Consider the following 26843-nt stretch of genomic DNA (forward strand, 5'->3'; position numbering starts at 1 on the left):
TCAGGGCTGGCACTTAAAAGTGTCACTTTTGTCACGTTTACTGTGTGACAGTCACTAGCAGAGGGCAGAGCTTTCTTCACAAACAGCTGTAATATGTTTTCCAGATAAGCTTAACAGCAAAGGCTTTATTCCAAAAGGCTCATCAGGCAGAGCTTTTTATCTAAAATATGAAAAAATTAAAATCCCAATCTGTACCAAACGAAGTTTAAAGTAAATTTTGCAACAATTATTCATTTGATTTGCCCTTTCTTCCCCCCTCTAAAATTCTAGAGCAGGAATAGTCAGTGAGTAGTGGAAAACCAAACAGGAAATGTGCACGAATTCTTTGGTGTAAAGAGCCCCTGAAGTGCCACCCATTGGCCTGGAGAGCTCAGCCCCAGCTTCTCGGAGCTCTTCAGGAGAGTTAAATCATTAAACCCCACACACAGCGCGAGTGTGAGTGTCAGCTGGGCTCACAACTGCCCTGCTTAAACTAGGGGGAATTCCAAAGGAATTCAGACTCACTGGACACAAATGGATTACTAGGTGAAGGGGGAAAAAGAGCCTTAAAAGCTTTTCTTTATTTTAGATAGAGACCTCAGAGAATTTAAATTAATGTACCAGTATCAGCTTTTGATTGCTAGGAAAGTATTTTCAGAAAGCTTCATGAGTTTATTGCTGGACCTGGTTTATAACTGGATTTATTGCACACCTGAAACAAATGTTTCTTTCACAGGCAGCATGGTATGAAGACAACCTTTCCCATAAAGCCAGAAAAAATAAAAGTACAAAACTAAATAAAACCCCCCAACCCCAGGAAACTATAAATATTTTACTGGAAAAGATCTCATATATGAGCTTTAAAAACAATCAATTCATTTTGTCACAGACAGGTAAGTAAATATTGCATCAAAGTAACAACTAAAGGTTCCTGGAGGAGGAGTGGGGAAGAAAAAAAATGCTGCTAGTTTTCCTGACAGGAAAGAAGAAAGCAAAGGCAGAAACAGAACACAAAAACTCATTACTATCCCAACTATTGTTTCCTCCATCAAAAAATAACATTTTAAAAACTCAAACAAACAAATAAACCAAAAAAACACCCCAAAATTAAAATCCTATAGCTGTCACAAATTCAGGGTAAGCAATACAATTTTTATTACACGAGTGCTATTTAAATACTCCCATGATTAAGAAAGCAGCTACGCTGCCATGCCCTGGGGTTCACTGCTGAGCCTTACTCCTGTTTCTGTAGGGCTGTTGGTATGGAGTGTGTTCCATGGAGATAAAGTGGACACACTCCCCTTCTCAGATTCCTCCTCTCTGATTTGTGAACTCACGCTTGTGCCTCAGCACCGGCCCTCCCAGCAGGAAGGTATTCCGTGTACTTCCCTGATTCACGGGGACACGGGAGTAGTGCTCTACAATATCTTTGCCTTTGTGAGCATCAGATGCCTTCGTGGGCACTGGTTTGTCTGCATCCCTCACTTCCCAAGGGGAGGGCAAAAGCAATTTGAGGTCACGCTGGTCCCCAATATTCTGAAAATGGAGTATCCAGTGCATCCACTGCTGCTGAGAATGCTTCTTTGTAGGGAAATGTAACACAAGATTAGTGGATCAAAATTGCAGAAGGTATCAAAGCCTGTAAGTACAGAATTTATTTTTTAAAGAAAGCAGGACCTTATTATCATTTTGAAAATAAAGTTTCTCTTTTTCTTTCTTAGTTTTCTCTCCCCATCAAAAAACTCTGCAGTCTCTCATCAACTCCAAGACAAGATCAGATTACAATCTAGTACATCTAACAATCACTCCTCTGAGCTGGCACTGACAGTGTAAATAAAGACTACTTTATGTTAAATATAAAATCAGCATAAGCCCTGAACTATGCAATGAAAGATTAGGTGGATCATCAATAACAGTCCACCTATGCTGACAGAAATTTTCTGTGCTTTATTCTTGGAAGTACTCTGTGAAATCCCAGGAGGGCGGTATGGAATACATTTCCACTTAAAATGTGGGAAATCTGGGACAGGAAAGAAACATCACAGCACAGTCTCACTATACTGCACGGTGGACCTAAGTGATGGAATTTCTACACCAAAACAAACAAAGAAAAAAAAAAAGGCCTCCCAAAAAAAGCTCCCCCAGCTGCTCAGAGATCAGGAAACCCAACCTGTCTTTCAACTTCACAGAAACGGAACGTGCCACGAATAGCTTGATCAGGTCTGAATCACAGGTTGTCCAGAACTTGTGACTAAAATAGCTCCATAAGCTTACCTTCCAAAGGCACAGAGAGCCTGCCTGGCTCCCCACCTTTATCTGAGATCAAACTGTTTATCACATTCCTTCCTCATACGTCAGCTCCTTGTGATGACAGCCAGCCAGTGATTAATACGTTTTATTAGGTTGGTTCCAGTGACTTGAAATGAATTTGCCCTGACTCCTCAGGCTCGCTCCCACACCCACTGCCTGGCACTCCAGCCATGCTAGGAATGCACAATAGAAAACAAATTATCTTAGGCGATACCTCATAAATCTATAGCAGTAAAATTAACTGCACGACGGCTCCAAGCAGAAATCAGCTTCAGGAGGTTTTTCCTCCCTTTCTCCAGGAGAAAAGAGCCAACCCAACAGCCTTAAAGCCCCAGAGAAATCACTGTTCCCTCGTCTCTTGCACTCTTCTCTGTGCTCAGCTCATTAAACAGAGCTGTAGAAGACAGATATGGAAAGCAGTCCAAACTGTTTTCAGTGTTATAATTACAAAGTGACAGAATAAGAGGTTTTATCCTGGTCTTGCTCTCTTAGCTGTAATCTGCCTTCTACTGCACCAGGACCACAGATTCTATCTGAATTTACAGGCTGAGTTCTCCATGCGTCCTTCTGCAGTGTAAAACCAACACACGCTGGATAAAGGACTTGAATCAGCCTAGACACCGTCTGGCAGTAAACTATACTTAACTATTAACAATATCCTCTCTGCTAATTACAGCTTGTCTTGGCTCGAGTGAGAGCTGCAATTCCTTTGCCTTTGGCGTGATGGGAGGAAGATCAACTGCACAAAAATCAGCACCGTCTTAGAAGTGATTCAGCACTGGATGCTTTTTATTTAATTACTGATTACCAAGTGAGCCTTGAGAACTGACTAGACGCCCGCGGCGTGCCTCAGTTGCAAGGCATTGTTTGAGCTCCCATCACCGCCATCCACACAAGATCTACGTGATGAAACCTCACTCTGCATTCTGTTCTACCAGTTTATAGATAATGGAGAGACCTGTAATTCAAAGGTCTGTTGATATAATGAGATTAATGTACATGTGTTCTTCTTGCCCATGCACATGTGAGAAGTCTTTTTTTTCCAGACTTTACAATCTCTGGGTTTTGTACTTTTGTCAGGGCAGCTTAACTGGCCTTTAAATGAAATTGATCTGCCTCAGAATGAATACAATAAGGAAGGTTAGCTCTGATGTTACCACATCCTGCAATCTTATTTGTGACTAAAATGAAAACAAGCTCCATGGACACCTTTACAGGTGGCCACATCCCAAGAGGGAGACTTCACACTTTTGGCCTGACCAAGGTTTATTTATGTAATACGCAAACATCAACTAACACTGGCATGATTTGTGTGTTACATCCGTGGGACCCCGAGACCCCTGAATCAGAATCGCTGGGCTGGAAGCGATCTTTCTCCGGAGATCGTTCAGCCCGTCCCCAAGCTCGATGGCTCAGGGGCCGGAGCCCTCAGGGCAGCCTGACCCGGGGGCTCCGGGGCTGCGGAAGGGCGAGGGCGAGGGCTGGCTCCTCAGGGCTGTGGGAGGGTTAGGTGAGGGGCGCGGGCCGCGGGATGGCGGCTCCTGGGGCTGCGGGAGGGCGAGGGCGAGGGCTGGCTCCTCAGGGCTGCGGGAGGGCGAGGGTTCGGGCTGGCTCCTCAGGGCTGTGGAAGGGTTCGGGTTCGGGCTGGCTCCTCAGGGCTGTAGAAGGGTTAGGGCTGGCTCCTGAGGGCTGTGAGAGGGTTAGGATTCGGGCTGGATTCTCAGGACTCTGGGAGGATTAGGGTTCGGGCTGGCTCCTGAGGGCTGTGGAGGACCCGGAGCTCGCCATGGAGGCTCCTGGGGCTGTGGGAGAATTAGGGCAGGCTCCTCAGGGCTATGAGAGGGTTCGGGCTGCTCCTCAGGACTCTGGGAGGATTAGGGTTCGGGCTGGCTCCTGAGAGCTGTGGAGGATTAGGGTTTGGGCTGGCTCCTCAGGGCTGTGAGAGGGCTCGGGCTGGCTCCTCAGGGCTGTGGGAGGGTTAGGGTTCGGGCTGGCTCCTGAGAGCTGTGGAGGACCCGGAGCGCGGCATGGAGGCTCCTGAGGGCTGTGGGAGGATGCGGCGCCGCGGGATGGCGGCTCTCCGGGGCGGGAGGTGCCTGAGGAGGCAGCGGGAGCCGAGCCGCGCTCCAGCCCGTGCGCGCACAGCCGCGGCCGCTGCGGGATAACGGCTGAGGAAGGACGGCCGGCACCTGCTGCGGGAACAGGAGCACAGAGCCCCGCACCGCTCCCGCACCGCCGCCTCCATCTTGCGCTGCGGCGGCAGGTGCGCGGCCCCGCCCGCGCGCGGCCCCCAGCGAGAGCAGCGGGCGCCGCGACCGCGCGAGGCATGAACCGGGCTCAGCGCGGCGCCGCGGGCAGCCGCGGCCTGGGCACCATGGAGGTGAAGAGCAAGGTGGGAGCTGCCGCCGCCGGAGGGCCGCGGGCGCGGGGAAGGACCGGGCGGGCCCTGCGGGGCCGCGGTGTCGCTGCGGGTGCGGGGACAGGCACGGCTGCTGACTCACCTGCCCGAGGGGCGGCCGGGGCACGGCCCCGCCGGGCCCGAGCGCTGCGCAGGCCCCCGGGCTGGGCGGGCGGGCCCCGCGCTCCCTCGGCACCTGTCCCCCTGCCCCGGGCCGCGGCTGCCGGGGCTGGTGGGGGCGCTTGCTGGGTGCGCTGTCTGCGGGGCGAAAATATAAATGGTTTTGCAGTGGTTTAAAACAAAAAAACAAACCAAAAAAACAAAACAAAAAAACCCCCCAAAAAAACAGGTAAGCGGAGTTGGCCCCTGAGTTTGTGGGCAGATTAAAAGGCGTACAGACAAATATGGGCTGTGGGGAAAGTGTGGGATCACTGGGCCAAAAGGGGTGTTTGGAGACATACTTGGGGAGTGGGCTATATGATCCCCAGAGAACCCTTCCAACCCCAAAAGTTCTGTGATAGCTCCCAAGCGTCAAGACCCTCCCTTTGTCCGAATTGCAGCGAGTGCGTTTGTTAGTGACTGTTTCTGTAGTTACCTTTTATTCCCTGATGATTATGTCTTTCTGTAGCTTTTTGGGCGGTACAGCGTAGGCTCACGGCAGAGGTGGAGGTGAGCCCTGGCTAGTTTATCCGAAAGTGGAGTTTGCCTTCTCCCAGAGGCCCCGAGAGACTTTTACCCGGCAGCGTGGCTGGAGTGTGTGCCTGTGTGTTCCCGCAGACATCACCCGTGCCAGGGGCTCACAGCTTTGCCCAGCTCTGTAAATACTCCCATGCGTGTATCCACACCTCTTCTATTTTTAAATATATATCTTTTTATGGTTAGGGAAAGTTTTTCTGCTAAAACTTAGATATTCTGAGAGAAATTATATATTTTTAATCTGCTTTCTATTTGTAGTAATTTCCAATTATAAAACTGCTGGATGTACAGTATGAGGTGGAGTGTCACTGTTAGTTAAAGGAAACTTAGATATTCTGAGAGAAATTATTTTTTTTTTAATCTGCTTTCTATTTGTAATGATTTCCAATTGTAAAACTGCTGGATGTACAGTATGAGGTGGAGTGTCACTGTTAGTTAAAGAAACGTTGAGTTAAAGTCCCTTTTTTGTTGCCTAGGCAGATTGTAAGTGCATCCACGTGGGGATATGTTTTCCATTGGTGGACACGCAGATCTCTTGGGCTGTTATTTAAACTGGGGAGCAGCCTGTGCTGGAACTTCTGGAGAATGTGATGATGGTCTCTACATCCTCATTGAGGGTTATTTCTTTGAAGTGTTCATTTTTCGTGTAGCCTAAACCCGCAAGCACAGGAGTATCTGGTAGTTGTTATCTCAAGTACCAGTTAAGTTAGTACTGTGATGGTGAAGTCTTTTATTTGTGCTCTTATAAGGTTGAGAATGATCAGTATGATGTGCTAACAAGCCCCAAATCACTGTTTCCTCAGCCCAGAACTCTAGGGTTTACTGTTTCCCCCGCTGTGTGTTTTCCTTGGTTTAAAATCTACCTGGGGAATCAGCTGTGTGATGTGTTCCTGGTGTTTGTGCAGAGAAGTGTAGCCCTAATGAATAGGGATTGTCCCTCAAGTGCGTATTATGGAGCAGGATTCAAGGCATTCCTAGAACTACTTGTTGCTCATGCATTATTTAACAGCACCTCAATTTAATATCGCAGAGGAGTCATCTTCCTTCTATGAAAATGAGCAATTCTGAGGAGAAAGAAGAAATGCCTGTGTGGGAGGTGGAGGGAGCCATTCCTGTGGGGTGGCCTGGCCTTTGAAGGCTGCTCCGTGATGCACAGCTCTTTATTTAGATATTCCAAATCAATAATTGTGCCTCAGCTGACGAGGCTGGGCCAGCACAGCCCAACTGTGGCTGCAGTTACATGAGCACAGTCCTTTTGTTAGTTTAGTTTATTCAGTTTGGGTAACTGCTCTGAGCTTGTCCTGGCGATTCCCCTCTTGAATCCCAACCAGCCCATTTTCTTGTCATGGAAAATAAAGCTTTATACCCCAGACCAGAGTTCCTACTGATGGTATAGAAATCCCAAATAATCTTCTAGTTCTCTATTAAAATTTGTGTTTTCCCCCTTTCTCATGACTTGGAATAATATTTTTCTCTGAGTAAAATCTTAATAAGTGGTAAGCCAGAGAAGGTCACTGCAGCTCATGTTCTGCAGTGATGGAGACTTGCATGGAGCAGCTCTGTGCTGTGTTTCAGAGGACTTAAAAAGGTGACCCATAAATGGGTGTTGAGTGAGCATCCCGGTGCCTTCCTGGTGCTGCCATGGCTCCCCTGCCTTCTCCCGGGGGAGTTACAGGGGAGCAGCACGGGCACTGAAGGGCTCAGGTGGCAAGGAGCCTTCTCTGCTTAAGTTACTCCTCCAGTGTCTCGCCTCCTCTGGAACATCTAGTGCAGTCCTGTTCCATGGCATGGAGGGCAGCACCTGATGGAAAACGCAGATATTTCAGGGATTCAAAGAAGGGAATTGCACACTTGCACTTGTCTTTTACCTGCTTTCTAATAGTATTGAGCAAACTGTGTTAGGCAATACGAGTGGGTTGTAAGTATTTTGGTATTTGCACCAAATATGTATAAAACAACATGGAAAAAATTAAAATCACACGTTTGAAAATCTGGCCCTTTGCTGGCAGTGGTAAGATTCAACATTTATTCCAACCTGAGGGTGAGGTTGTTGGCTTTTTCAAACTTTTATTACTGAATTGTGTTTAAACTATGTAATCCTTGAAAGCCAAACAATTTCGATTGCTGCCATGCATGGGCAGTTGCTGTGGGGCTCACTCCTCCCTCAGCTAAGGAAGGAGCTGAGACAGGACGAAGTCCTGCACTGATGTCACCATTGAGCTCTGCTGCCTCTGACGTGTGGGAGTTCCTCCTGTGGGCTGGGCTTTTGTTTGTAAGCAGCCACGAATCATCCCTTCTGCCTCATTAGTCAACGTTAGGCTAATTGCAGGTTTTTTAGAGCAGGAATGTTCCCAGATAGTTTCTTCTTTTGGAGCTTTTGGAGGAAGGTGGGGTGTGGAAGGTGTAGCTTGTTTTGAGTTAGCATGGTGTTAACGTGCTAACAACGAGGTCCTTGTCTCCTGATTTTCAGTGCTTTGTTTGTATGTGAGCGCTCCAAGGCTTTTATTCTCCAAAAGATTGTAATCGGGTGTGAGGTACAGTGCACCTCCCCATCTCCTGTGTGTAACACACACCCAAGCATGTGATACTGAGGCTCCAACGTGCACTCTGAGCGTTTTGTTCCACGTGTGCTTCTGCTCTGCTTAAAACTCGCTAAAGAAATTATTTAAAGTCTTTATTTTCGCTGTATGTCATCAATAAAAATTCACACAAAAAAGCAGCCAACTGAGGTTTATTTCATTATTTATTATCCTTTTAATTTGTATATAATCTGTTCTGGTTTTTGTAACCTGGCTGCTGCTATCTCTGAATTCCTTTTGACATCTCTGGTATGTTGTGTATGTGCATGATAAGGAGGATTTGGAGTCATTTTTATCCAATATTCTGTTTGCTTTGGGTCCTGCCCTTATTAGGCAGAACACCAACATTTTACTAGCTATGTGTGGTAAAAACCACTGTTTGTCTAGTCTACATCAAATGCTCATCCTTTTCTTGGCACACAGTTGAGTCTCTGCCTGCCCCCACTGTATCATTGCCTTAATAAGCAACGTGTTTTAATAAGTGTTGGCTTTAGAGATGATTTAGGAGACTGAGCTTGAGTGGTTTTGTGAGCTGGGTTTTTTGTTGAATGATTATGTTGACTACAAGCAAATCCTACCCCTGAAAGTAGTGTCAGTGACTAATTTTAATATTTTTCCATATTTTCTGAACCTTGCCAGATTTGGGAAATCCAGGTTCTGTACCCTGGATAGAACGCTGATTTAAGAGACTGTTGCAATCAAGATTTGAGCCTTGCTCATGCAGGCGAATGTTCTGCCCTTGAGGGCAGTGGCTGGTTGTCTCTGTTCTCTCCTGGGTAGGAGCAGAGTGAGCTGAGATCAGCTCCCCAGAGCGGGGCTGCACGTGGCTTGTACTGAAAAGCAGCAGCAGTTCTTTGTGGTCTTCCCAGCCAAGGGGCATTTTCAGTTCCTGCCCGAGCAGCCGGGGCTGTGAGGGCTGCTCAGCCTTGCTGGGTGACCCACAGTTGTGTAACAGTCTCCACACGCTGTTCTCAAGGGCACCGGCAGTTCTCAGAACCAAATTCCAGGTAGGCACATAGCACAGGATGTTAATCACGGTGCTGCTGTGATTGCCACAGCAGTGCTGCCCCTGCTCTGTGCCTTGTTGCTTCGTGAGCCTGTGAGAGTCTGCAGCAATCCCTGCTCTGCTTTGTCACCTTAGTGCTCCCGCTAAATGGAGCACTGCAACAGCCTCGGCATGCTCAAAGGTACACCAGGCTTCACCAGGTACAAAACTAGTTATAATCTGGGGAAAAAACCAACTGTTTTCACTGACTGTTTTATACCATGTCAGAATTGTTTGTTGTAGTTTTTAGTGCACTTTTAATTCCCTAATGTTTCTGGTTTAACATAAAATAATTGTAACTTCCATATTAATGATGTAAGGTATATTTTGTTGTAGTTTGGGGCAGAATTTCGACGATTTTCTCTGGAGAGATCCAAGCCTGGAAAGTTTGAGGAGTTCTATGGATTACTGCAGCACGTGCACAAGATCCCAAACGTTGATGTTCTGGTGGGATACACGGACATTCACGGAGACCTGCTGCCTATCAATAATGATGACAATTATCACAAAGCAGTTTCTACAGCCAATCCTCTCCTCAGGATTTTCATTCAGAGAAAAGGTAAGAGCACCTGAAGAATGTGAATAATCATCTGTTTATCCAGTTACAGTGTGATGTATGGAGGAAAAAACCCTTCAGTCCTATTTCTTCATGTCAAATTCCGTAATAATTATGAGTCATGAAAGGTATTCACAGCTTGTCTCTCTTGCAAGAGCTTCCTCAGGCAACCTATTTATACTTTGTGATGTTTTGCTTATATTTAGTTGAGTTAAAGTCAAGTTAAATCTTTAGCAAATGCTTCTTTTTGGTTTCATGTAAGCAAATGAAAATAAACTTTTAACCTCTAAGCTTTTCTGCTCTGTATGTTGGACACTTTTCACTTAAAATTCCAATCTTGATCAGACAAGAGGAGAGACCATTACAGGATGGAAAGTAATATTAAAAATGTTATTACATTAAGTATTAAATGCAATATTAAAGTATAAATTCAAGACTAACTTCATAATATGCTAATCTTATCACACTTTCCTAACAAAACATTTTGAAGTTTTCAGCTGACAAGATTGTATCAGTTAGCAAACCTCAGGAGTGAGGGCTGCTTGCTTTGATGGTTTGCCTTTAAAAGTAGTGTGTCTGCTCTGGTTGTGTGTCCCTACTGTCTGCTTTTGTTCATGCAGGGGAAAAAATCCAATTAGAAGTTTGTATTTGTTCTTGTGGTGTTGTTCCTGGTTGTTGCTAAGACAGGCATCTTTTCCTTGGAAAATGCTTGGGCATCAGAACCTTTTATCAGCTCCCACTTGAAAAAGTGAACAGCTCCACAAGAGCCTGACACAAACCCAATATTCATAACCAGCGTGGCTGCTTGGCAGCTGCTGAGTGCTGGCAAAAAGTTTGTTTTGTTTGTGTTGATAGTATGGACTGGCAAGGCCTGAGTTCTCAGTGCTGGAATGCCAAAGGCATGAAGCCTTTGCTTCAGCAGAACCTGCAGGGAGACAAGGCCTGTGATTCCATCTAATCCCCTACAGTGGCCATATGACAGGAAGGGATAAGCCACTTTGTCACACTGGGATTATTGAGTTTATATTTTAACACCATATGCTTTTAGATTGTTCCTACTGTGACAGGTCTAACGTTGCCTGTTCCTAGTGCTGCATTTGTGATGCTTCTTTAGTTTCCTACAATCATTTACCTTGATTTGATCAGGTGGATAATTTGTTACTCTGGTGCCAGGAGCTGATACAATGCACAAAAGTAGAGGATGATTAATCCATTTTAGTTTATCAGAACACAAACTGCTGAGCAGGAAAAGCTGTGTAGGAAGTACCCAGGTGTCACTGCCTTCCCTTGGACACGAGAGCCTTCTGCCTGTGGAGTTTCAGGGAATAAAGAGCCCAGGCTGGCACCACAGTCCCCCTGCACTTTGCTGGGCTTTAGTTGTGATCACACTGATCACATCTGTTGATGAAATTGAGGCTTTGCCTTCACTGACATCAGAGGAGGTGTTTGTTTGATGGAAAACACAGAAATAACTTTATTCTGTGTTTTATTTGTGATGCTTTGCCTGTAGCCAAGGCTGGATGGGTGGAGTTAGGGATGGTTCATATTTTGTGCAGCATGATTTAACTGTCCTTAATTTTCAGATTGCAGCAACCTTACTGGCTCTGCCTCTGGAATGGAAAGGAAATGTCTTAGCAAATACCTGCTTTGATCTGGGCTGGTTTGGAACTATAATAAGTGACACAAGTTACTTTTCCACCTGCAAGGCTACTTGTGGCTTTCATGCATTCTCTTAAATCAGCTGAAAAGTTTTTGTGGGTTTTGTAATGGAACTTGGACTTATTTTGTATTTCCAGCAGCAGTAGTTGGGAATTTAAGCTCTTTGAAAAAAAGCCACTGTGGGGAAGAAAGTGTTTTGATTCCTTATAATGTACAAAATTTTTATCATATTGTCTTAACTATTTAGAAACTACGTGTAATTTGTGCAAAGCTAACTTGAGGTATGAGCAGACTGCAGTGAAATCTAATGTAAATAGTATTAACTTCTTAGTATGTTGCATGCAAGGAACACCTTGAGGGGTTGAAATGGGAGCTGCAAGATGATTTTGCTTCTATTAACAAGCAATGGTTGTGGTAATGGAACTCCAGAATTTGGAAAATATTATGCCAGAGTAAGAACTTTTCTCTCCTGTTTGATTTTGACTCTTCATTTCTGAAAGCTCTGTTTGTCCTGAATGTTTATGTGGCTTGGTTAATGTGGTAAAAAACCTAGAGATCCTGTAATGAAATCACAAATTGTTCCTCTTGGCTTCCTCTAGTTGTATTTCACAAAATTCCTTTAAAATGCTTTATAAACTGCTCCAGTGCTAAAATCTAAACTGGGGGTTGATGTTGCACAAGTCAGGATTGGCTGTCAGCTTGCAGAAAACATTCCTCGCTGGAATTTCATTCTGCAGTTTAACAGATTAACAGGTACTGTTAACATCTGGTATTTAAAGGTTAAACTGATGTATTGTGATTAAATCCAGATGTATGGGAGTCACTCTGTCTGTGAGAAAAACCCTTCTGAAGAGAAGATGGAGGGGAGCAGTCTGCCCAGGCTGAAGGGCAGCTTGATGTGGGGAACTTTGCATTGTAAATACCAGAACAGCAGAGATAACAGAAGATACATTTCATTATAACATCCTTACAGTCCCTCGAAGGATTCTAAATTAGACTATCCAACTCCTGCAAGTTCTGCAGGGATGTGGCTGTATTTAGTGAGAAGTGGGTTCTTTGGTTAATCCACTTGTGCCTCTTGAGAGACACTTTGTCACTGAGAAGCTTTACTGTGCTGAGAAGTAAGAGCAGTTGGCTTTTTAAACAGCTCTTTGTGGACTGGCCTACTATTCTGAGGCCTCTTCCTAAAACACAGGTTGGTTTCCTAAAACCATATTTTGTTATGTTTTGTGACTAAATTAGAGACTTGTTGGGTCGTATTTAAGAATGCTAAATTGCATCTCTGTTCAAATGCACTAACTACTTGGGGGCTTTGAAAATTTAATTCTCAACGGGTAACTCTACATTGATTTACAAATGGGTCAGGAAAATATTTCAAAAATCTGTCTTCAATAACATTAAATTGAAACCAGATTTGGCATTTGTGGGCTTTTGTTTTCAATTTCATGTAATAAGTCTGTACAGATTGGTGCCACCTTGAGCTCGAAAGTGCTGGGGGGAGAAATCCTTCCTGCACTGTGTGGACGTTCTCCTTCACACTATCTGTAGTTAACACCTTGTCCTTTGGCTTTAGGCCAAAATATTTTTGCTGGGGCTTTAAACTGATTAGTGAGGTGCCAGAACAAAAATGCCTTTGTACTTGAGAGTATTGCTTTGAAAACTTGTTTAGCAGTGCAAGAGAGGTTACCCAGAGTGTGCTGTTCTGCTGAGATTTGGGGAGATGAGTTTATCCACCTTCCACTATTTTTTTCCTCACAAATTCTCTAACCTTAACTGTCTATCTTAAGGTTCGTGCTAGTTCTGAATTATTTAACTATTAAGAGCAGATATAATGAAAAAAACTTTCCCTCTGGCTTGTCAGAGTTTCGTAATGTTTTGACATCTGGCTTGCAATTTTGGGATGCTTTTATTTCAGCCATGTGTCCTGTAACTTAAGAAAGTTACTAAAAACAAAACCACCAGCTCAATTTAAGATTTCTGATTTGTCTTCTGAAAGAGACTTTTAAAGTTCCTTTCTTTGCCAAGAAATGTTTTTCTGCTCTTAGTTTTTGTTTAAAAAGTCCTTTGGAATCTGTTATTTGCAGACAGACATTTACATAATATTTATTTCAAAGCCAGTCCTGTTGCAGCTGATCTTCGTTTCTCTGCTAACTGGAAAAATTTGATTTGGACAGAAGTTGCCAGCTGATAGTTGTGGAAGGCAGGCTGGGAGGTGGTTGTCTTTGATCATTTACAGGACACGATAGAGCTGCTTGGATGTAGTAAATGTGTTTGTATATCCAGTTTGTGCCAGACTTCCTGCAGGGTGTGTGTCCTCCCATGAAGGTGAAAGAAGCCTTATAGCCAGTGTGGCAAGCTGGGATCTTTGAATGCTTTACAGGTTTGATATACAGAATAGGTGAAATACCACAGAGTCTGTCTGAGTCTCTGAATGGAAGAAGAAAACCCCATCAGTTGAACACCTTTTAACGTTGCAGTGCACATGGGAGAGCACTCTGACAGAATCAGTCCTGACCAAGCTTTGCTGTCCTGTTTTCTGTCTCTCTTTCTAAACCAGCTGTTGTACTAGAGCAGCAGGAGGAGTGCTTGAGTGGCCCCAGTCTGTTGGACCTGTGTCCTGGGGCTGTCATCAGCCACTTGCACTTCAGCGGGAATGAGTGCAAGTGTTACCTTGTATTTAAAGCAGCAAGAGGTATTTGAAGTGAGACCTGTCTAGGATCTGATTTCACAGTTGCCCTTTCCAGGTTGTTTTGTAAACAATTGTAGCTCTAAATAAAAAAGGAGAGGTTATTGCACCTCATTGAATTGCAAAAATCCTTTCAATGAAACACCAGATGTCTAACTGGAAACTGGTTGGATGGGTTGTCAGGGGAGATAAGGACAAAACTTCTCTCACTTTTCCTTTGATCATAAATTTTTAGCAAACATGAAAAGAATTGTTCCATGCTGTCTGAAAAGCCAGCCTGTTGTCAGCAGTGGATGGAGTACAGGGGTTTAACCAGCTGATCTTAGTCAGTCAGACATTCCAAAGGGCCAAATACAGGGAAAAGGCTGAGTTTGCATTTCTGTAGGTGTTTCACTTCAGACACTGTTCACCTGTTAAAATGCTTTGGCTGGGGAGATTGAATTGGGTTTTAATGCACCAGCTCTTCAACACAGCTGACCTAACATTCTTAGACATGGGAAGATTAGATTTTAGGCTATTTCTAAAGCCTTTGTGCTTGATGTTAAGATGTAATGTTATATTAATTAAACCTTAAATGACAAAGTAACTGAGATTGCTATAGAAGTGACTTCAGGCCGTAGTAGGGCTGTGTGAATCACATATCTTCAGAAATAACTCCTGATTGTGGGAATTCAATTGTTGAACAACTTCAGCTGTAAACATCAGTGCAAAAGATGCTCTGTGTTTAGCAAACAGCTAAGCAAAAGCTTTGCCTTTCTTATGGTGTAATTATTCCTTTAAAACAAAAGAAATAAAAAAGAAATGTAAATGAGGCCATCATCAGGACACATTTTTCTAAAACATGTTGATGCACTATTGTGTACACACAAGCCACGAGCTGACAATAAATCCTGTTGAGGTTTTTTTGTGGGCTAATTTAAATTTGTTTCTTTTCTTCTTGTCCTTTATCTTTCAGAGTACCAGGTCCAAGGCTGCCTTCCTAGAGCAGCCAAAGGACTGTTCTTGTTTCCAGCAGCCCTAAAGGCTGGGAAGAGAGGGAGGAGTTGGTGTTACATGCTGCAGTAGTGTTAGCCTGTTGCTCTAGGAATACTTTCTCTGTTCTGTTTTGCTTGAAGCATCTGAGGAGTCCAAATCTGACTGCTTCATGTCTGTGTATCTCAGCCTGAGAAGCAAGTGCACTCGTTGATTTCCTCAGCAGCTGGCAGCTGTCCTGAAATGCCACCAGGGCAGCATTGCCACAGTCAGCCCAGTCCACAGACTGAAATGTATAGCCATTCTTCCACCTTCTTGGCTGTACCAATGGCCTCTGAATGGGATAATACAAAGAAATCCCAGCTTCTCTGGGTCCTGGGGTTAGTGCAGTTCAGTTCTGCATGATTATTGGGCTTTTCCCCTGTAGACCAAAGATGTGTGTGATAAGGATGAGTGTAAATCTGAGGAAGCTCAGGTCTGAATGTATTTAGGTTGATTCTTTTTGGTGAATTACTGCATATTAAAAAGGAAAATGGAGCCTTTGGTAAATAAGCATTTCAGAACTCAGTATTGCTTCCACAGAACATGTTTTCTTGTCCCTTACAAGTGGTTGTAGGACTGATATGTTTTCTTTTGGATTTTTTTGAGCTCTAAGCAGTTTGCCTATTCCTGTATCAAGTTGTGGCAGTTACAGCATTGCTTGCATGAACAGTTTTGCTTGAAGTATTTGTGTGCGAGGTCTCTTTGTTTCTGCTCCACAGCCATTTTACCTACATGGCGTGGGGGCAGGGAAGAGTGCAGAATGGAATAAGCTTTCTGGAGTTTGAATCCAGGTCACTTGGCTGGCTCCCAGTAACTAGGCAATAATAGGCATGCTGGCTGCTTTCCCTTTTTCATTCTTTCTTTTCCAATGATCTGAAACCTGAGGAGAGAAAACTAGCAAGTGGAATTACTCTGAATAAAATTAAAATGTTTCTAGGAATGTACTCACTCTTTCCATTCTACCCTTTCTCAGGCAGCTGTAGCTCTTTTGTGTCTGCTGCTGCTAACTGGTTTTCATTTCTTTTCTGCACACTCTTTCCCTTGGTAATAGAAAACCAAAAGTATTCCAAACTTTGTGTTTCATAACATTAAAGCTTTTGTTTCATGCGTAGAGAGAAATTCTTCTATGACAGTAAGGCTAACACCTTCTTTTGAGCTGTTTGCTGAGCTGAGGCATGGGAGCAGTGTGCCCTCCTGTCTGCAGGCTCTAATCCCCGTGTGCTCTGTCTTACAGAAGATGCAGACTACAGTGCCTTCGGGACGGACACCATGACGAGGAAGAAGAACGTCTTATCCAACGTGCTGCGTCCGGATAACCACAAGAAGAAGCCCCACATTGTCATTAGCATGCCCCAGGACTTCAGGCCCGTGTCGTCCATCATAGACGTGGATATTCTGCCCGAGACCCACCGCAGGGTGCGGCTCTACAAGTACGGCACCGACAAACCGCTGGGCTTCTACATCCGCGATGGCTCCAGCGTCAGGGTCACCCCGCACGGGCTCGAGAAGGTGCCGGGCATTTTCATATCCAGGCTGGTCCCCGGGGGGCTGGCTCAGAGCACGGGCCTGCTGGCTGTCAACGATGAGGTGCTGGAGGTGAATGGGATAGAGGTGTCAGGAAAAAGCCTGGATCAAGTTACAGACATGATGATTGCCAACAGCCGCAACCTGATCATCACGGTCAGGCCCGCCAACCAGAGGAACAACGTCGTCAGGAACAGTCGGACTTCGGGCAGCTCCGGCCAGTCCACCGAGTCCAGCCTTCCCAGCAGCACCCCAAACATTCTGGGGAGTCTGCTGCAAGGAGAAGAGGAGAGCGATGAGGAGGACATTATTATTGAAGACAGTGGCGAGCCACAGCAGATCCCAAAAGCTGCGCCTGCCAGCGAAAGCATAGAGTCCTTATCACAAATTGAACTCCTCCACGAGTCCACACAAAATGGATTCCTTCCTTCCAGTGAGGTGAACTTGAATCACTCAGCAGGCAGCATTAGCATGGAGTATGAAGTCCCAGAGCCAGGGCGCAAGTCCTTAGAAGAAGATGGAACAATAATAACACTATGAAATGACATTGGTGTACTTTGTATAAGTAAGGATGCCATACGTGTTTTAATTGGGCTTAATATGTAACACATTTTATACCTCTCCATCTACCAAGCACTGCAGTTAGATTAAAAGGAGGGAAAAAAGTAAATTCAAGAAATTCAAAATTACATAAGTTGACTAACTTCATTAATTCTGCACTTCAATGTAAATAATTCACAAAGCTGGATGATAATTGATAAATAGCTGAAATTGAATGAGGAAAATTTTAATTGAAAATGAAGGATAGCTAAGAGATGGCTGTGAGCTTTCTTGTAAAGGTACTTGATTTTTATTATTTTTTATGCTGTATACTACTGGTTCTATAGAAGTAAACTTCCTGGCGTGTGCAGCTGCCTGTCCCGTGGGCTGTGGTTTCACATTCCTCTGAAGTGCTGCTACGTGTGATGGAGCTGCTGCAGCCCCCTCACTCCTGTCCTGGCTGCTGCTCTGCTGGCAGAGCTGGGAGAGGGCCAGAGGTGGGCTGGGAAGAGGTGGGGGTGACTGGGCTGGTCCTGGCTGGCACAGGGACAGCAGGGCTTTGGAGGTCACTGTTCCTTTGTGAGTGAATGTGCAACCACAGGCGTGTTAGTCAGGCACCATTACTGGTTTTAATGGCCAGGCAAGCTTACTTTTAATGACTCTGATTTTGAAATTCAGATGTGAAAGTCTTAACACTAATGCGTCAAAGACCTGGTCTCATTCTAGTTGGCAATATTTAAGGATATCATTGGATTTAGTTACTAATCCCAGGAAATTACAAACAAATCAAATGTAAACAATGCTATGGAAATAGCATAATGTAATCTGTTACACTTGCAGTCCTAGTAGAAACTGTAATGATTTCTACTAGCAAAGGTTTGTTGGAATGAGTCTGGATTATATACAAGTGACTTTCTTCAAACCTGAACAAGTTAGAACAGTCTTGTTAAATCCCTGGATTAAAAAAAGTTTTAAATCAGAATGCTTTACTACACCTTGCTTGAGCCATGTGAGATTAACTTACTCATTCCTAGGAGCTGCTCTGTAAGTGCAGATTGCTTGTGCCCCTGGCTGGGTGTTGTGGCTATTACAGTGTTGTCTGTGTGGAAACACTGCTGCCAAGTCCTGATGCTGCAAGAGCAAAGGTGTGTGTGTAACCACTGCACTCCCTGGGACAGCTGCAGGGGAGGCTTCCAGCATTGTTTTTATCCTTCCCCTTTCTGTATCTCCTGCTTTACCCCTTTGGCCCTTGGTTCCCAGCCTGGCCCTCCCCTAGGAACAGAAGTTGTGGTAGGAAAATGAGCTGGGGGCTAATAGGACTGGGGAGAAGGATCTCCCCAGGGGTGCCATGGCCTCTGTCAGCCTGTCAGGAGGAGTGGGGTGCTGCCAGTTCTGTCCTGTGCTCCTGTGCTCAGCACTCAGGTGCTTGGGAGTGTGTTCCACCCTCTGGGAAGATGTGATGAGTGGGAAGGGAGACTGACCCCTTTCTTTTGTTCCCCTCAGTCTATTTGAGGAAAATCTACCTCTGGTAACTTTACTAACAGGAGACCAACTCAACTGTAAGTTTAATGGTAGGGCATCTGTAAAAGCTGTCACAGAGTGTCCTGTGTTTGTTTCAGGTTTTTGTGATGATGCAAACACTGCTGCAGAAGCAAATCCCTGCTGTTTGATGTTACAAAGTGCACATTGGAAATTAGTATCTGATGAGCAGTAGTTTCCTCAAACCTCCACTGCCAATGGAGTCCAAGATACCTAGAGAGGCATTCATCCCCCTTAGGATTTATGGAGAATAGGCGCAGCAGGCAGTGGTACTCTGCAAATACAGGTGAGGGCTCTTTTGTTACACTTATTTATGGTTTCTGTGTGTGAGTGTGTGGAGAGCCCTGGAATCTTTTACAAGAGCAAGATCTTTCAAGTGTTTCACTTGTTTTGCTAATAATTATTGAAAATGAAGTAACTATATCCCCTTAGTGTGAAATGAGAAAAAGAAATGTTCATTCTGCAACACGGAGACCTTACCTGTGCATGTTTTCTCTCAGTGCTGCTCTACACTTCCTTTCTTTATGGAAGATTGTTTACTTTGAAAATATCTTTATATTCCTTTGTCAGAAGACTTTCCTTCCTGTATGAAATCACCAGTGGAGGGTGAGACTCATTATTCTGCTAGTTTGCACTTCTGTGCCTTTGGTTTACTTGAATGTATTGTGAATAATCAAAGGAATAAAGGCACTTGGATGGCAAGAGGAGAGAGGTGCAGAGGTACAGAGAATGAACTGGTGCACTTAGGGCAGGTGGAACGTTTCCATTCCATGCAGATCCCTCTGGGGCTGCTGTGGCCCCTGAGGATTTCACAGCTGGGAGCATGGAGGTGCCTGGGGGGGTTCAGCCTGGCCAGGAACCTGGGCAGGTGCCAGCCCCGAGGCTGCTGTGCTGCCAGGCACGTGGGTGGGTACTTTGAATAATATTTATGCCAGTATTAAGGACTTGTAGAAATTTAACTGAGGTCCTGCTCTAAACTGCATGAGACTTCATCGCTTGGGACCTCTCCTGCAAACTGAGTAATCTAAACCTGAGATAATGTTCTTTTTGACATAGATCATGTTCTGTTTCACAGAAATTTGGCGACATGTAGTAAAACTAAGCATTTGGGACTTGATAAAAACTTAAAATAATAAAACTGAAGAATATGTATTTATAGGTACAATGACAGACTGCACAGCATGTAATTGCTTAATGCTGCAGTTACCACAAACTTTCTAAAGTTCTTCCATATCTTACTAATACATACACTGTTAATTACAAAAGATTTTTAAATTGCTACTTAGGGATGATCAATGGTTGATTATGAGTGGCTAAATTTAATTTTATAAATAAATGATACTGGGGTTCAGTATAAGGTTTTTTAAAATATGCTGATATTGTTAGCCTTTCATTCACTACCTCCTAAATTTTTAACATCTATACTGTTTTCTCCCTGGAAGACAATACTTAAAGGCTTGACTGTTTTATATGGATTTTATCTATAGCTAAAAAAAGGAGAAAAAAAATCCAGCAGTGATAGTGAGGACGCTGCGCATGATCGACAATATTACGCTGCTATTGATGTAATCTGTGTGTTAAGTATCCTGTGTGTGTAAATTGTATTTTCAATCCAGATTTTATAAATTAATTTATGAAATACCCAAATTATTTCAGAATGGAATGAAAAACTAAAATTCCTTTAACTAGTGTTATATGTTGTGTACATGCACAGAGGGGGACAAGTGATTCCTCCCTGGTGGCTGGGAGATCCAAGTGCACCTTAATAGGAAGAACAAATTCTTAGTAGAATTAAGATGCATTTACTTTAAAGTTCTGCTGTGGTACTGGAAAAGTCAAGCCTAACTGTGAATCATATGTTTTTTTCCACACCTGAATTAAATTTAGGACAATGTTCTCACAAGCTGTCTTTAACATGTGTATTTTTGTGAATATTATGTATTTTCTAATTAAATTTTACTTGCAATGTGATTTTTACATGAATGAACTTGTTTAAAATGTCAAATATCAGTATTTTTCTTACAACTTTAATGTATAATGTACATTGGTATCTCACCGAATGAAGACTGATTTTACAAAAATCAAGCTAGATGTAGTTGTATATTAGTCTTATATTTTTACAGACCAAAATAATAAATGGATCTAGAAATGAAATGTTCTTTTCCCAATTACTTTGTCAGATAAATCAAAATGAGGAAGAATGTATCCTTTTTCTCAGGTGTGACAACAGCTGGGCTTACTATTTCTCTCCTGGCCAGCGCACCGGGCACTTCTCCTGGCAGTGCTCTCCATGTGCCCTGCCCTGGAGCAGGGCTGTGCCCCTGGCAGTGCTCTCCAGGTGCCCTGTCCCTGCCCTGGAGCAGGGCTGTGCCCCTGGAGCAGGGCTGTGCCCCTGGCAGTGCTCTCTGTGCCCTGTCCCTGCCCTGGAGCAGGGCTGTGCCCCTGGAGCAGGGCTGTGCCCCTGGAGCAGGGCTGTGCCCCTGGCAGTCCCAGCCGTGTGTCCCTCAGTGCTGCTGCTCTCTGTGCTCTGCTTGCTCCTGCCGCAGGGACTCCACTGAGGACTGCTCCTGGGACAGGTTCAGGCCCCTGCTGCTGTCACCTGTGTCCGGTGCTGCTGTCACTGCTGCTGTGAGTATCTCTAAAGTGTCCATGGGACAGCTTGAACTCAAAGCCATTTCATTTACAGCTGTTTCCTCCCACCTCTTGCCGTGGCAGCCCTTGTCAACATTGACCCAGGGAGGAGACTGGGGCTGTGCTCAGCCCTTTGTGTGTGGCTTTTGTTTCTGCTGCTTTGGGGCTGAGCACAGTTCTGCCCTGCACCTCCCTGTGTCTGCAGGACTGGTTTGTTTGTGTGCTCAGGGCTTTCCATCCCTGCAGACAGAGCCCTGAGAGGGACAGCAAGGCTGGGATCAGCACTGACCCAGAACCAGAGAACCCAGGCTGCTGCCCTGGGCACTGGAGACCGAGTGCCTTGGAGCTGGGGGAGTTCTGCTCTCTGCACAGGACACTTGGGAGGCATGCTGGAAGCAGAGTGGCATTCCTGGAATGGTGTGAGCTCTTCAGTGCATCCTCTGCAGTGTTCCTGCCTCAGCAGGGCCCTGGGTGCCCCAGGGAGGCAGCAGGAGCAAAGGCTGAGGCGTGTCCTTGGGAATGCTGTGAGAGGATGGAGTGAGCCTGACAGGGCCGGCTCTGCAGAGGGGCACAGCACAGAGCTGGGACTGCCGGGGAATGAGGCTGGAGTGCTCTCAGGTCAGCAGTGCTGCTGCTGCACAGCACTCTTACCCACAGCCGTTTTCTTAAAACTGAGGAACTTATTTAAAGGAAGGCTAACTTTTCCTGCTGCTGCCTCCTTGAGGAAGGAATGCAGCTGTTAACTGCATTAAATCCAGGAGCATTCAACTTTTCTCAAGTGATGAGCTCTTAAGGCATTAGGACTTGGGTTGTTTTATGAAATTGAAAATTCATGCATGCTTACAGATACAGGATTTTCATAAGTAATCCTACTCTCCCTGGTATACACCAGGAGAAAGATTTATACTAGTGCTAAATACCCCTTTGAAGTGTTTTTGTTATCCTCAAATTGCCTGTGGCATTCTACAGACTTTCCAGAAGTCTTCTGAGCATGTGTTCCTTGCAATACACACTCAGATACTGGGATGTAGTTGCACATGGTAATGCTAGAGAGGAAAAATCAGCTTTAAGGTACTTCATAAATGGCCTCCAATGCTAACACAAGGGAAGATGGTAACAATATTCTTGGATGCTGTAGAAGTATGCAATAAATGGCACAGCTGGTCCTTGGGGAGGCGAGACTGCAGCGAGATGTGGAATTCAGACTCCTTGTGCAGCTCTGACAGAGCACTTGTGTACTTTTCCTCTCACACAGGAGATAAATCTGTCTCTGGGGACTTGATGTCGTGTGCTTGATTTAAAAGTGCTTTAGAGCCATGAAGCACAAAGCGATTAAAGAAGTGCTGTGCTATTAAACCAGCAGTTCTTATACCCAGTTCAGAAGTGTTGCTAATAAGATACCATTGCCTCTCTTTCCAATTAACATTCCTTTCTGCTGAACTGCTATTTTATTACCTGATAGCATAAGGAAATACCTTGCATTTCATCAGTGAGAGACTTGTTTCAGACTCAGGGGTGTTGTGTTTAAGGAGGTGTAGAAGCGTGTATTTACTGTCCCCACATCAGAACGTGGTTCTTGTCCTGTGAGGTGCAGTGACCTCTCCAGAGTGCCCTGGTGAGCTCCTGGCAGTGCCCAGGAACTGATAACGGCTTTGCTGTAATCACAAATGGAATGGCAGCAGTCAGAGCTGAGGAACAGAGAGCAGCAGCAGAAGTGAAAGGAGCCAGGGAAGGTAGGACACCACCCAGTGCAGGGCTCCTTTTATAAATGGCATTTTGCTGCTGTGCTTACAACAACACACAAAGCTGCTGTGTATCTGTCTGTCCTGTCTAAATCAGGGCTGGAAGTGGCCAGATACCCACAGCTGCAAGAGAAAATGGAGAAAAAATAAAGAGCAGGAAGCACATAGGAGATTAACTAATGAAGGAGGTGAGAGTCCCACGCACTGCAGAAAGGAATACTTAATTCTGCAATGGCCACAAGTCAGTCTGTTCCATGCAGCTCTATGAGCTGGTCAAAGAAAATATCCTATCTATCTGCAAGCCTGGTCCCTTCAGATTCTTACAGTATGAGCTGGTCAAAGAAAACATCCTATCTCTATCTGCAAGCCTGGTCCCTTCAGATTCTTACAGCTGTAGCAGTAAATTCTAGGCATGAGAAGAGTATTCTTCTTGTGAGACACTGGAATTTTTCAAGACTTTTTGCTTTTTTTCCCCCCTTTTGCTTCTTTGCTATTGTTCTGGATATTGTCAATTAAAAAGAAAAGTGGGATTCTTTTTTCTGTTGGAGGACACAAATTATTTCAAATTCTGAAAATGCTGAGGAGAATGAGTGGAATATAGAAACAGATTTCTCTGACTTTCTGAATGCTGCATGAGGTTCTCTCAAGACTTTTTGCTTTTTCTTCTTTGCTATTGTTCTGGATATTGTCAATTAAAAAGAAAAGTGGGATTCTTTTTTCTGTTGGAGGACACAAATTATTTCAAATTCTGAAAATGCTGAGGAGAATGAGTGGAATATAGAAACAGATTTCTCTGACTTTCTGAATGCTACATGAGGTTCTATAAAATGCTTGGTGTTGTAATTCTGAAATTTAAAAACCTCACTGCTTAAATCTTGTGAAAACCTTGTTGCTTAGTCAGCCATTCATACTCTCTGTCCTGTGCAGCAAAATGAGAAAAGTAGATCTATTTTTGCAAACTCATGAATTTTTAAATAAGCTAAAACTTAAAGCAAAACACTACTCACAAAAGATCATTTGGGTTTTATTAAACATGCTATTAACTGTCTTTCAAATAAGCTCCAGGTGGTCAATAACTGGATCTCTGGAAAGAAAGGAAAGGGGGAAGGACCGGACCTGGCTGTGAGCTCGGCACGGCTCTGACCTCAGATCCTTTCGAAACCCGCAAACGGGGACGGAGAAATCCCGAACAGCCTGGGGCTACATTTTCCTCTGCAGCCCTTTCATTTCCCGGTGCCTAAAACCGGAGCCGAGCCCGCCCCGCGCCGCCGGGTGCCGCGCTCGGCGCGCTCAGCTCGGCCGGGAGCGCTCGGGGGGCACCGGGAGGCACCGGGATGGACCGGGAGCGCTCGGGGGGCACCGGGGGACACCGGGATGGACCGGGGGCGCTCCGGAGGCACCGGGATGGATCGGGAGGCACCGGGATGGACCGGGGGCCCTCGGGAGGCACCGGGAGCGATCGGGATGGACCGGGATGGACCGGGAGCGCTCGGGATGCACCGGGATGGACCGGGGGCGCTCGGGATGGACCGGGGGCGCTCGGGAGGCACCGGGATGGACCGGGGGCGCTCGGGATGGACCGGGGGCGCTCGGGAGACACCGGGATGCGCATCCGGAGCAGCCCCGGCCCCGGAGGAGGTGTTGGGGTGCGGAGCTGGGGGCGCGGAGCGGGCGCTGCCTCCCCAGCCGCTCCCACCGGGGGCACGCACGGGGGGCTGCAGGTGCGGCCGGGGGTCCCGGCGGGACGGTACCGAGGGGGCTGGACCGGGTCCCGCTGCAGCCCCCGGGGCTCCTGGGCCCGGCCCGAGCCCTCGGCGGGGCGGTTCCGCCAGGAGCGGCCCCGGCCCGGCCCATGCTCCGTGGGCTGCCGGGGATCCCTCGGGATGAGCGGAGACGGGACTCCGCGGCTGGGATGCAGAGCTGGCTAAAGCCCAGCTGCTGCTGGATAAGTATTGGCATGTTTTTGTTTGTTTCCCATTTTTTTTTCTTGTCAATTGCTGCGCCTCCGCTGGTTGTTGGGATCTATCTCAAAAAAAAAATGGAAACTTGTTCAGTTTCATTATTCAGAGAATTTTTTCCCATGCCTCTTCCTTGACATCATCTTTTCATATGTGGTTGTCAATGATTGGCAATAATCAGACCGCTTACACATGTCCACATCTTGGGATCTTTGTTTTGGTTTTGTGTTCAGCATTTTCAAGGTGATGACACAACGCTTTGTCCAGGATACCCACATCATTTTCATGTGGTTAAACCACTGACAGTGTTTGTCTTACTTCTGTCATCTACACATCTGCAGTGGGCAAGACACAAATCTCCTTAATGCTGTTTACATTTGCAAAAAAATTAATAATGAATTTTCAAGCTTGATTAAGATGATGTTGCAAAGTGAATCACTTAGTAGGGAACAAGTTTCGTTCAAGTATTAGTTCATATCAGCTGGAGTCTATTGGTTTAGTCAAGTGCCACTTGTGCTGGTGTTAAATAAGAAATAAAGAAGACACAAACAGCTTTCCAGTGCAGTGCTGTACAGCAAGTGAGTGCCTGTTAGTTCTGATGCGAAATACAGAAATAATTTATGTTCTTTGCTCCTTGGAAGTCATTCTGTTCCCTTCAGACTCCTCAGCTGAAATTAAACACCTGTTTTAGCGCTGACCTCTCTTGATCCTCGCACATCTCGGTAGCCTGCTCCAAGCAGCCGTGTAATTTGGTGTTTTCCTGCTTGGGAATTGATCTCAGCTTTTGAGGCTGCGTCTTCTTGAGTGTCTCCTTGGCCCTGCACCTTCGAAATGGGAACGGGGCTTTCGGCTCCTTTGCATGGAGTTGCCTTACAACTTAAAAAGGCGTTTTTCACATTTGCATTTAGGATTAGCACTTTCCTCAGTGCACAGCTTCTACCGCCCGTTCTGCTGTTTAATTTCGTGCAGCAGTTGTAGCACGTGAAGCCGCACTCCCGGTGAGCTTTGTGCGGGCCTGTGGAAGGCTTGGCCCAGCGGAAGCTCTCGCGCCTCTGCCGCAGGACATCGGTGTGCCTGACAGGAGTGCCCCAGCCCTGGACAAGGCTGGGACAGGCTCTGTGGAGGGCTGGACAGGCGCTGTGGAGGTGCCCCCGCCGTTCCGCTGGCTTTGTCCCGCTGCGGCCGGGGCAGCGCTGGCTCCGCGGCCGGGCCCTCAGGGCCCTCAGGCGCCATCTTGGCCGCGGGCGGCGCTGCGGGGCCGCCGCCGCCAGGGGACGCCGGGGCGCGCGCGGGGCCGCCTGAGGGGCGAGGGGAGCGGGCGGGCCGGGCCTGGAGCAAACGCCTCGGAGCTGCCAAAAACCCCTAAAAATACCCTAAAAACCCCCTAAAGCACCCCGGCACAGCCCTGCAAACACCCCGGAGCCTACTAATACCCCTAAAAAACCCCTAAAACACCCCGGCACAGCCCTGCAAACACCCCGGAGCCTACTAATACCCCTAAAAAACCCCTAAAACACCCCGGCACAGCCCTGCAAACACCCCGGAGCCTAAAACACCACTCTGCACCCTGGCACAGACCTGTACAGACCCTAACACAGCCCTACAGACCACAAGATACCCTCTCAGACCCCTATACACCCCTAAAAATACCCTGAGCCCCTACAAGTACCCCTATATAACCCTACAGACACCTAGAGACCCCTACAAATACCTACAGAGACTTCGAGACCCTTGTGGACACCTACAGACCCCTACAAACCCCTTCAGACACCTCAAAACCCCTGTGGACATCTACAGACCCCTACAAACCCCGTCAGACACCTCGAAACCCTTTTGGACACCTACAGACCCCTACAAACCCCGTCAGACACCTCGAAAGCCTTGCAGACCCCTGCACCCCCATACAGATTCTAGGAGCCAGGCACATTTATTCTAAGTGTGGCACAGGACAGATGGGTTTCTTTGCCCAAAATCCCCGGGGTGCATT

General features: G+C 46.0%; 1 protein-coding gene across 1 annotated transcript; it reads left to right on the plus strand.

Annotated features, from left to right (window-relative positions):
- Positions 1-4586: 4586 nt before the first annotated feature.
- On the plus strand, positions 4587-20679 carry PARD6B (par-6 family cell polarity regulator beta). Its single transcript, XM_039719372.1, has 3 exons — positions 4587-4681; positions 9344-9566; positions 16157-20679. Exons 1-3 carry the CDS (start codon positions 4616-4618, stop codon positions 16984-16986), a joined length of 1119 nt encoding a protein of 372 aa, XP_039575306.1. The 5' UTR covers positions 4587-4615; the 3' UTR covers positions 16987-20679.
- Positions 20680-26843: the final 6164 nt, after the last annotated feature.

Source organism: Passer montanus, unplaced genomic scaffold (genome assembly GCF_014805655.1).
Source record: "Passer montanus isolate IOZ18808 unplaced genomic scaffold, ASM1480565v1 scaffold41, whole genome shotgun sequence".
Lineage (NCBI taxonomy): Eukaryota > Metazoa > Chordata > Aves > Passeriformes > Passeridae > Passer > Passer montanus.

Excerpts from the sequence above, each read along its gene's own strand:
- PARD6B (XM_039719372.1), top strand. The coding sequence starts at position 4,616 with ATGAACCGGGCTCAGCGCGGCGCCGCGGGCAGCCGCGGCCTGGGCACC. Across the intron at positions 4,682-9,343 it reads CCATGGAGGTGAAGAGCAAG|TTTGGGGCAGAATTTCGACG; the intron begins GTGGGAGCTGCC and ends ATTTTGTTGTAG. Across the intron at positions 9,567-16,156 it reads GATTTTCATTCAGAGAAAAG|AAGATGCAGACTACAGTGCC; the intron begins GTAAGAGCACCT and ends TCTGTCTTACAG.